The sequence below is a fragment of the Periplaneta americana genome, chromosome 2 (assembly GCF_040183065.1).
Source record: "Periplaneta americana isolate PAMFEO1 chromosome 2, P.americana_PAMFEO1_priV1, whole genome shotgun sequence".
Taxonomy (NCBI): domain Eukaryota; kingdom Metazoa; phylum Arthropoda; class Insecta; order Blattodea; family Blattidae; genus Periplaneta; species Periplaneta americana.
The window spans coordinates 62,470,900-62,483,221 of NC_091118.1; the positions used below are offsets into that span (position 1 = coordinate 62,470,900).

A 12,322-nucleotide genomic window follows, 5' to 3' on the forward strand; every position below is an offset into this window, starting at 1 on the left:
GAAGTTATTTAAATATTATTACATTGCAATGTGATTATAATAAACAATATTCCGTATTAAAAATAGTGAAAAATATTATAGTTTTAACCACTGTCTGTTATATTATTCCGTACAAAAATTAACAAAGCCTTTATATTCCCTCAAACAGTCCAGTTCGACAAATAAAGTAAAGCAAACATTATGAATGTTAATTCTTGTTACAACAAGATTGGCCGTTATGACATTTAGAATTACACAACATAGAAGATGATTTACACAAACATTTTTTGTTCAACACTTTTTTTTAAACAATTACACTTTTCGAACCCTTGTCCTCCAACAAAAATAGTTTGCCAATCACTTCCCGTACACTAATTTCTTCTTTTCCTACTTTTTGTATGATGATACAATTTTCTTTGCGCAATGTAAATTGGTTCCTAGTGTACAATGATTTAAGTTTGCCAGCTTTGCTACCAAATTTACAAAACTCGTCATCTTGAATATTTATGACCACAACTATTATTGATTTTGCGTCAATTTTTGCCCGGTCTACATTGGGTACTTTAATTCTCAAATGATGTCTGACTGAAAGTTTTGGAATTTTGTTAGAAGTGGCTACTTTCATTTTCTTTCTTTGGCAGCCTTTTGGAACCGCTTCACTTTGTCGATCCTGCAATTATGTCTTACCCTTGCACAACGGAGGCAGAATTCTTCGTTCTGGACTCTTCGATCTAGCTTTTACCAGCTCGCATCGGTAAATCCTGAGATTTACCAATATTTCTTGGAAGTTCAAAATGTATGGATCTAATAAGATATTTCGGGGTTTTACCGCACTATAATTGTAAATGTTAGGTTATACCGGTAAATTCTAACATTTACCGGTCTTCGTACATTTACGGTAACAGAACCATGTGGAACATTGAAAGTGATCCCTGGAGCAGTCTAACACTCTTTGGAACAGTTGGAACAGGTTATTTCACGAAACTGTTAAAAAAAACAGTTTTAGCTTTTTTTTACTCATCTCTGGTAACTATTAATATAATCTATCACCAGACTCATACAGCTCAATGGATGGTTTTAGACAGGTGATATAGTAGTGGAGGGGAAATAGATTGTTAAAAAAATCATGTTAACGTTCGCTGCAATGTAAAAAAAAAGAGAGAGAGAGATAGAGACAAATTCAAACATTCTAAGCTCAGTGTTCTTCTCTATTCTGCTTCCAAAATTAATTTGTTGTCATGCTTCCAGATGTTTGTCTCTTTCATTTCTTACTAATCCATCTTTATGTCATAGGTCACATAATGTCGGATAAGGAAGAGACTACTTCATCTGACCACCTTACCTATACAAGAACGAAGTGATTCATTCAGATGCTATCACATCATACTGGCGTGTCAGATTGGATGTCAGCAAGATGGGATTAAATGTAATAACCTTAAAAAGGTGCTTTTAGATACTGTTAAAATGCCAAAATTAGTGTAACATCAAATATGTGCCTTTTGCCACTAATTTTTCATGTCTTCAAGATATACCCCAGTGATAGGTTTAAATGGCATATTCATTAAGCAGATCTTACTAGTTATCATAGTATAAATTTATATTGGAAACTCGGTGACTTTTTTTTCTATCAAATGCTTAGTCAGGCTAGAGAGCTGGAAAAGGAGTATATTCTGTTATAGGCGATACTTAAAAGCAAATTTGGAAAGTACATTAGAAAGATGGAAAACCTTAAAGAACACGTTGAAAAAACCTTAGAACTTTTGAAAGAAGGAGACGAATTAATAAACGTCTTGCCAGGTACAGATAGAGTTTTGTTTGTGGGGAACACAGGTGCAGGAAAAAGCACACTAATACAATTTATTGCTGGTGATAATAATTCACTTATTTCCAAAGAGATCACCAGAGGGGATTTCGTAATTGAGGATGGGAACAGGATTTCAAACTCAACTTTTTTATCGCATACAATTTTACCAGAGCTAATATTCGATAATGAAATGAATACATATTTTTATGATTGTCCAGGATTTAGTGATACAAGAAGTACATGCCATGATATTGCCTCTACATACTTCCTTAAGAAACTTGTAGATTCAGGCGGTAGAGTTAAAATAGTTCTTACTGTAAACTATTCTTCTGTAAGAAGGAGAGTAGACAGGCAAGATTTCTTTACTGTTATTCAGCATGTTGCAAAATTTATCAGGAATGTAACAAGATACAGGGACGGAATTGCACTTGTTGTTACAAAAGTGGATAACTTGCCGTTGAGAAAAGGGAGTGTTTACGTTCTAGTACCTGATGATGAGATTATTGATGGCATTGCAACTTTCTTAACAGAATTCAAACAACACATTACAACCGTGAATGCTGTAGATTGCAATTCACGAGAAAATGTAACTGACCTAATAGATGCGTTGTTGGTGAATGACAATGGTAAATATACAAGAATAGCAATATTTCGGAGGCCAGACGAATCCGGGCCTCTCACCAAAATACAACTTCTCAAGGAAGGAAAATCCGTAATAAAAACAATGATACAAGATAACATCCATTTTGTTGATATACATGAAGGAGATTTTGGATTTACAGTTTCTGAAAAATCAAGAAATATCATTAATGATTTGAAAGAGGCTATTAATCAGTGTATTACCAATAGTATGCACAATATAGTACAAGAACTAAAAATGTATTACCAAGATAAGGAAGAGGAATTGAAGGACGTACGTGAATTTGTAAATGAAATTGATGAGAGTATAGTATGTTTGACAGCAATGTATACTGCGATATCTGAACTAAGAAATCCAAAGCGACTTGTGAGCATTATTACACAAACTCTTAGTAGCTTACAGGCAACAATCAAAATGGATGATATTTACATCACAGAACAATATATAAATTACTTGAGTTTCATGCAGAATATTGTCACACAGCAGTTAGCAGTCACACCAACAGAGTGGGGATACACTATTAGAAGTATTAAAGATCAACTTAAAGAAACAAAGAACTGGTATGTTTTCCTAACTAGTTTGCATAAGAAATTGCTGTGGCTAGGTGTTCCACGCAATATGGAATACCCCCTTTCTGAGTCGCAAAGGATTAACGGCAACCATTACAGCGTGAGTAGTTTTTTTTCGGCAATAGAGAATTACGGAATAGATGAACTTAATACAGTCAGACATGTGTCTGTGAACGAAACAAAACTTAAAGCTTTGAACGAGGTCATAGATTCAAGTACGGAACTTCAATTAAAAGAAGTTAGAGATGGTGATAGTCTGGTCGTATTTGGAGGAGTTGTTAGGCTTAGCACACTGACCATACCAGAAACACTCAAGTCTATTGAGATCTTCGCATCAGACACTGTTGTCATAGACGAGGATATCATGAGAATTGGCCAAGAACAGGATGTTTGTATTATGGCGCCACAATGGGATATCAAAGGAGTGAGAAAAATTGTCTTGGATGGCAAGGAAGGACAGATGCATGAAAAACAGAAAGCTGAAAATGGATCCTCTCCTGGTGAAGGAGGAAAAGATGGAATTCCAGGTCTACCAGGAGGCAATGCAGGTAATTTTTTGGGCATAGGTAAAGTTTTCATTAATGGGGAGAATCTTACAATCTCTACGCAAGGTGGTAAAGGGGGTAAAGGACAAGCGGGAGGAGATGGAGCAGATGGAAGCAATGGTCGAAATGTTGATGATAGTGATGTTCGTAGATGTAATTCTTTTAAGGAGATGCATGACAATGGATTCATATATGAACGTAAAGATGGGTCTATTTTTGTTAATTATGTATATAGAAAAGATGGAGAAGATGGCAATAGTGGTGGAAATGGAGGAAATGGAGGTAGAGGTGGCTTTGGTGGAAATGCTGGTGAAAATATTATTTTTACAATAGATGAAGATTCAAATATACATCATAGAAGTGAGCAAGGAGATGAAGGAGATTACGGAGAATGTGGTAAGGGCGGCAGAGGTGGGTGGAGTGGTAAAGGTTTACGTGTTTGGGTAAATTACACGTGGGCTGATCCATATGATCCTGTGGGACGAACGTTTCTAGTTCTTAATATGACAGAAACTTTATCCTCAACAGGAAGAGCCAGTTCTGGAAAGGATGGTGTTCTTAATAGTACTGGTAATGTAGGAACATTACCACCAACCAATGTACCATTTCAGACAAAATCAAAGATAATAAATGAGTTCAAAAGATTCCTTTTCAGCATGATTCATGATAAAGTTACAAGAAATTATGTGTCACAATTCATGAAGGAAATAGGCTCTAATCAAGCCATTCAAAGATCGTACAATGCTCTGGGATTTGCTGACGAATTAGAAATTATAGAAACTGTATTTAATAAAACTAGTGATTCTAGTGATGCTATACCCTTCTATGAATCCTTACTCGAAAGATTGAAGGATTTCTCAGAACAGACAGAACTAGCACAGACATATGAGGAAAGGAAAGTTTTGAGTCACTTGTATATTGGTGTATTGAGCAAGATGTATGCTTTGAAGAGTGGTTCAGAGCACAGCTTTGTAGTCAATATAAGTGGCTTTCTGAATGCAACCCTTGATCATGTCAGAGATTTTCAGTTAACAAGCAGAGAAGAATTTGTGAATAGATTGAGAGAACATCACAAGCAAAAGATAGATGCAACAGTAGACGAAGCACGTGATTACATCAATAGTGAAATCGTTCCTGAAATTGAAGACTTAAACAATGAGAGTGATAAAAATATTGAGAAGATAATTGAAGAAGTGCTCACGTTGCAAAAACAAGCTGTGAAGGAGAGAGAGAGAATGACGGAAATGGAAAAGAAATTAGAAGAGGAGTTGCATTTAAGATTAGCATTTGGAGTAATGAAGTGCCTAGGAGAGGCACTAAGATTCTATGGAAATGTAGGTTCAGTTATGTGTGTCATTATGGAAAGGGTCGAGTCCTTTGTCTTACAGAGTGAAGATAACCACATAGATATAACACAGATGCCTCAAGGTGTGAGATCTCTGTTACAAAATGCTAAAGATGTTGTAACCAAATACAGACACCTGCGGATTGAAGCACTACAAGAACAATTAAGTAAACTGTCTGATAATGTATCTAGACATTCCAGACACTTAGGTGACTTGAGGGCACCTGTTGAAAATTTGAGAGACAGACTAAATACCGCAAGTACAAATGATGCTGTTGATATAGATGATGTAACGGAAATAGAACAAGAATTGCAGAGAGACTTACGAAACAAAATAAGAAGCATTGACGGAAATGCCAGGACTGCTATAAATATTCTAGAAAATGCACTGAAGGCACTGTCTGTTCTTGACGTCTGTGTGGGTGTGTATCAAAATTACAAAAATGATAAAGCTAAACTCGATCAAATTTCAAATGCTATTGGACAGACTCAGGATAAAATTGATCAATTGAAGGATTATGAAAATCAGATCCATGATTTTTTGACACCCATGGTGAAAGTTGTTCAGAACTATCTTTGCAATGTACAAAATTCATTGCCTGCAATGTCAAAAATATTTCTCAGTAAAACAAAGCGTAAAGTACAGAAAATTTTGAAAGATATGAAACTCAAAATATGTGAATTTACTAAAGGATTTAGAGTGCATGAAAATTTTTCATGTTGTTTTGATAAACTAGATGAAACAATAAGCACTCTAATAGGCATGTATGATCACATTCAAAGTTACTCCGAACACAAACAATTCGCTGATTACATTGCAGACATAAATTCTCAGCGATTTTCTAGCATGGAAATAGGAAATGTGGAATTGCGTGAAGCCCTCTTCAAAGTGAACAAATTGATCACATTCAACATCTTGTTGTCTGAATATGAAAGATTTGTTGCAGCATTCAAGCAGTGGGTGTTTCCATTTGCTGAATATTACTTACGTGACTTCAGTTTGCCATCAACCCTTGCCTCAAGTGACAATCTTGACAGTCAGACAGGCAACATTCAAAGACAGCTAGAATTCTTGAAGCAGAAACTGGAAGAGTATAATTCATCAATCATTAGTGGCATTGATGATAACATTCATCATCAAGAATTCAACAGCAGTCAAGAAGTTACTGAACCTTTTTTTGTTTGGAAAAATGAAAAATATAAGGCGTCAATATCAAAACTACTATCTGGTGAAGCTGTAACTCTGAAAGCAGATATTCTAAGTGGAGTGAAGAAAAGTTCACTTAAATTTAGATTAATAGAAATAAATCTGAAATGTCCAAGTACAAAATTACAGAATGAGTTGAATGCAATCTTAGAACACTTCGTTGTGACTTTGAAGCATCATGGAAACTCTTATTATCAATGTGGGAGGAAGTTCTATGTCATTAGAAGTGAATGCCAGACAGTGAAATACAGTTTTGCAAAATCACAGAATGGAGAGCCGGTTATGCAAAATGCTGTGTATGAAAAGATAAGGAATGGCGATTTTATGCTGAGTCCTTATGCAGTGTGGACCATTCAACTTGCGAGAGCCAGAGGTAAAGATTTTATGAACTTGAAGAATTACAAGAATTGTGTGGACCTTGAGTTAGTTGGAAAAGGACGATATGTGAAGGAAGAAAATAGCATTTCAGAAATTAACTTGCAACACTATTATGAAACTGATGATAGTATTTCTGTAGTTAACACAATAAGAATATCACAATAATATTAGCTACCGAGTAAATCTTGTGAGATTTTGAATAATGTCGGTTACAAATCTCTTTCCATAAAGATTGAAGAAACCTACATAAGTAATTCCTAACAATTTTGTTTACATGATATTAGAACATGCATTTTGAAGTTTACGATGTTATACAAGCTTTACTGAGTTCTTTTTTAAATATGAAATGAAATTGTGAGTCATCCTGAAAGTGCTCTTGAAATATAAACTATAAAATTAAGGTCCTGCAGATTTTACTCCAGTTTTATAATTTATTTACTTGTTACAGTGTATTTTCTCATAGTACAAGTTGTTATTAGCCTTTACAATTAAGCAAGCTACTGCAAGTTAGAAATGATGGTGGAACTTCAGATAGTAATTCACAACTCTAAAGGTAATAATTATAATTAACGGTCGAAAATATATTCTCAATTATTCTCAAGTTTTACATCACATTTTATCCTTAATATACTTCACCTTTAGTTTGAAGTCCAATAGCTCGAGTTTTTGTGAAGAGTTTCAGATAGTACTTAAGTCTGTTGCTGAAATAAAGAGCAGACGCAAAAACCCTGAAACTATGTGCTCATCCTCCCACTCTACACAGTTCCCTTTCTTATGTAGAAAATCCTGGCAGAACAGAACAGGGGAGAAAGGCAGATATACTGTACCAATATTGCTGCAACTGACTTCATTATATAAATCGCCAAATGCAAAATGGTGACATAATTTAATTTAATTTAATTTTAAATAAATACAAAACTCCGTTTTGTTTCTAGTGCATTATCAGGTTTAAGGAATTTGTAAATTCAAGAGTTTTTTTCCATCTTGTCGTTTGATAACATTTACAAAATTCTGTATTCATGTAATTTGACATGGTGAGGGTTTCTTTTTTTGTACTTTTAAGTTTACTTACCTTGTACAATATGTTTATAAGAAATACATAAATTTCTTCTTTGATATGATTTATTTTTAATATACAGGGTATATCTAAATTGGTGTCAAATATTTCAGCGTGTTCCTAACATCAAAACATAAAAAAAGTTAATAAGAACATGGGTCTGAAAACCATTCGTTAGGGAGTTATTAAAGGATTTGTCTCTTAATTGACCGCAGATTGATGGTTTTTTGTTTGTTTGTATTTTGTAGAGCAAAGAAATCAGAAGAAAATGTATTCTGTGAGTGAAGAGAACGAAATAATTTGCATCATTTAATTGATGATGTGCTTCTGGACGTCATCCAACGAATGTGTTTTAACACGATGCTGCTCCAGCTCATTTCAGTCTGATTGTTCGTAATTTTTTTAATGATCTATTTCCCCAAAATGGATTGGTCGAAGGGGATTCATTGCATGGCCTGCTCGATCGCCTGATTTGAATCCAATGGATTTCTTCGTCTGGGGACATTTAAAGTCCCTGGTTTATGCGATTCCTGTACTTAATGTTGATATTCTGAGAGCATATCCAAACTGGATTTCACGAAATACAAAACACTCCAGGAATTTTCAACAGAGTACACCAGAGCATGTAACGCAGGTTTAGGAGACACATCGAAGCAGGAGGAAGCCACTCCGAGCAATTTTTGTAACATTAAAGTTTGTCTTGTAACTCTGAAATAAATTATTTTGAAACCAATGCTCGTATGAACTTTTTGTAATGTTTTGATGTCAGGAACATGTCCCCGAAATATTTGACACCAATTTAGATACACCTTGTATTATAGATTTGTTCGAATAAATATGGGAAATGCTTGTTATTATTCGGTTCAGAAGCTTTTATCATCCAGTCTGCTGTCAAAAAATCTGAAAGTTAGAATTTATAAAACAGTTATATTACCGGTTGTTCTTTATGGTTGTGAAACTGGGGGTCTCACTTTGAGAGAGGAACATTGGTTGAGGGTATTTGAGAATAAGATTCTTAAGAAAATATTTGGGGCTAAGAGGGATGAAGTTACAGGAGGATGGAGAAAGTTACACAACACAGAACTGCACGCATTGTATTCTTCACCTGACATAATTAGGAACATTAAATCCAGACATTTGAGATGGGCAGGGCATGTAGCACGTATGGGCGAATCCAGAAATGCATATAGTTTTAGTTGGGAGGCCAGAGGGAAAAAGACCTTTGGGGAGACCGAGACATAGATGGGGAGATAATATTAAAATGGATTTGAGGGAGATGGGATATGATTATAGAGACTGGATTAATCTTGCTCAGGATAGGGACCAATGATGGGCTTATGTGAGGGCAGCAATGAACCTCCGGGTTCCTTAAAAGCCAGTAAGTAAGTAAGTAAGTAAGAAAGTATAGGTCTGTTCATCTACGAAAAGTAAATTATATTAAATTGTATTCATTATTCTTCCTCTACAGTAGGGAAACTAGGGAGGTTTGACAAATTTTAAGTATTTTATTTTTTATTTTGTCAGGGAAATCTTGTAAAATGAAATTAATTCTATTATAGGATAGGAAAAGCATTGAGTGGCTTGTAATAATTTTAGTAGCTGCCTACTATGAACTGATATCTATAAATATTTATTTTTATAAACGAATGCATAGCTGGTCAAATCTCCCCAGGTAAGGAAGGTTTGACACATAGGATCTCTACATGGAATTGAGTGAGCATAAAATAATAGAGTATGCTTTTGTGAATGTACAATTCCTAATGTAGCAGGCACAAATGAGAAAATGCAAGATTCTGCACACTTAAGAATAGATGTGAGATTATTCTTCTGTGAAGCTTGCAACAACAAGAAAATTAAATAAATGAACATAAGTGATATCATTTCAGTTCTGAAAACATCGAATTAATGAAAAACCAACACTTTTACAAGGAAATTTTAATTATTTTTATCGTAATTTCAATTTAATAATCACAAATACTAAATAGTCGGCAGGTTTTAAGAATGTTTGTAGTACTCGGACATTTCTTGTGTATAGAAATAATTATTTAATAAAAATAATGTACCGGTAGTGGTATTTTGCTTATTTGTTTTTTTTTTAAGTTTATTTATACATTCATTAACATCTGAAGTTTCATTGCGTGTTTAGGATCTGTGAGTATGTGAGTAGGCCCTTGTTACTATTATTGAGTTCCTGTGTCTATTTTCGTGTGTTATAGATGTCTTGTGTTCATGTGCTGTAACTGACTGAGATTTTGATTAATGTTTTTGATATTGGTGATCAAGGCGATGATGAATCATGGCATGTAAATTTCCAGTCAATTCAATCAAATCTTTATGACTGAGGAAACCCATGAAAAATTCCAGTCAAATTGGCTGGCCATGGTGCTTGAATGCAAAAGCTCCCAAATATAAGTCTGAAATGTTACTATTTAAATGTTACCGTCTGAGGCAACTTGCTTGATAAAATGGCAGTTTGTTTTAATTTAGAGCCTATTATATTGTTAATAAAACTTTACTAAGCCCCTTTGTTCCCCAGCAGCAGATGTTTTAGAACATAATAATCCACTCTTAATTTATTATCACATCCATACTAATTTATTCTTACATTCAGTGCCATAAGCTTTTTTAGTCATTTAATACCAACAGGATCTGAGACAAAATCCAAATGGAACATTGATGTTGCTTATAAAATATTTACTAGAATAATTCATTGCAAAAAGGCACACAAAACTTATTTTCTAATATGTTCTTTTATATGAATATAAAAATATTGTGTATATACACTGTGCTTTTTTTCTGGCAGAACACATTGAAACATTCCTCTAGCACCTTTTTGCTTAATTTTTCATCACGGAACCGGAAAAATTGTTAATTCTGCTTGTAACATAATTTTTCTTTCAACTCCACTTAGGTATTGATAGTCTTAAAGCTGGACGAAAAGGAGATTAAAAACGACATATTTCTCGTGCACTGGACAGCAATGATCTCCCCATCTGCTGTAATATTATACACAGAGTTCCACCACCTTTCTCTCCAGAAGAAAAGCACTGTATATTTTAACATGTACCGGTACTAATTGAATTGATTATTTATACTTCCATATAATGGTGTTATTTGAAATTATATTTTTGCACTTTTGAAATAATTATGTGATCCGAAATGCTATTTGTTGCTTACATCACATTGCATTATATAAAATTGTATTTTCTATGTACCGTGAGGCCTATATGAAATTGTTATATCTGAAATATTGTTTGCTTCGCATAAAAACTCTATTACCAGTACCTGAAATAATATTTTTAACACTTAGCATGAAATTGTTCTACCTCAAATTAAAATGTTTCTTAGTGGTCTTAACATAGAGAGCAGGCGTAGTTTTATTTAAACAATACCCTGGTGCCAACAAATGGATTTGTAAACACGAAGGACTCTCCAACAGCAAATGGCGCGATGGCATTAAAATGGTTGGAAATGTTGCTGCAGTACGTGCTGTGCCGGGAAGATCTCAGGACAACCGTTGTAGGCATTGCCACAACGAGGTTAAAACTCTTGCACACGTCCTGGGATCCTGTCCGCACTGCGAAGCTCTGCGAAACGCTAGACACCACAAAGTGCAATCAATTATAGCCACTGCCCTTAAAGATGCCGATTACAACACCTTTGAAGAAGTACATGGTCTCTCCGTCACTGGCAGTACACGGCGCATAGATATAATAGCTTTCAAGGAATCTACAAGATCTGGATACATAATTGATCCCACTGTGCGTTTCGAAACGGATGAGGAACAGCCAGCAGAAGTGGATAAAGAAAAAAAGAATATTTACAATCCTACTATTCCCTATTACCTCAAAAAATACCAGCTAAAAGAGCTTGAAGTAATCGGACTTCTGGTTGGAGCAAGAGGTACCTCTACTCACTTCATGAAAGATGTGTTTAAGAGGCTTGGAATACCTACATCTATTATTCCGATTGTAACCTTAGCTGCATTGAAAGGTCAATTGCTCTCCTGAAGAATCACCTATATTCGAAATCAAACTAAGTTCAATAGCATTCTTTACTTTTTTGTAACACCTTTCTAAAAATAGGTATATTTCCACTAATCTCAAAAAAATTATTTGCAGCTATGTACTTGTAAGAATTTCATTGTTAAAACAAAATTAATGGTTTTTCATGAACTTGTAAAAATTTCTATGTTTAAGTACTCTTTGTCCCTTGTGGCAGCTCACGAATGTTGAGAAGATATATAAATTCTCTAAATTCAAGTAGTAGTAGTATTTATTTATTTAACCTGGTAGAGATAAGGCCGTCAGGCCTTCTCTGCCCCTCTACCAGGGAATTACAACTATAATATGAACAATAAAATTACAATTAACATTAAATTTACAATTACAATAAAAATTAAAGTACGACAAGATTACCTGATTAATGAAAGCTAGACATTTTATCATAAAAGTTAAGAACAAAGAATATTTTAGTATTTACTGAATTACAAATTAAACCAACCATAACAAAGTTCTATAGTAATGAAATTACCGGATATTGAATTTACGCTGATAGTTTAAAACCCTTTTCATGTTGATTTGTCCTATATCTTGCTTCTTAGAAGGGAAATCAAATTGATACCGTATTCTACCAGTAGTGCAACCAGAAATTAATTCAAGTGTGGAACAGGTCTCATTCCTTTGCGCACTGTGAAGCATGTTACTTGACCACTTGATTTACCTGAATAATTTTAATGTATAAATTAAAAATTTAAATAATAATTATTGTAATCGACAAAACTGGCAAAATAGATGTA

At 34.3% G+C, this 12,322-nt stretch overlaps 1 protein-coding gene across 6 annotated transcripts in view; it reads left to right on the plus strand.

Moving 5' to 3' along the window:
* Nucleotides 1-10,881, plus strand: part of LOC138694284 (uncharacterized) — a 167,345-nt gene extending 156,464 nt beyond the window's left edge. For 5 of the 6 annotated variants that reach the window (XM_069817801.1, XM_069817803.1, XM_069817802.1 and 2 more), the window contains one exon: nt 1,273-10,881. In XM_069817801.1, the coding sequence (XP_069673902.1) occupies nt 1,698-6,632 (4,935 nt within the window). In that variant the 5' untranslated portion in view covers nt 1,273-1,697 and the 3' untranslated portion in view covers nt 6,633-10,881. The remainder of the gene's footprint in view (nt 1-1,272) is intronic. The other variant, XR_011330879.1, reaches the window with a different exon arrangement.
* Nucleotides 10,882-12,322: the final 1,441 nt, after the last annotated feature.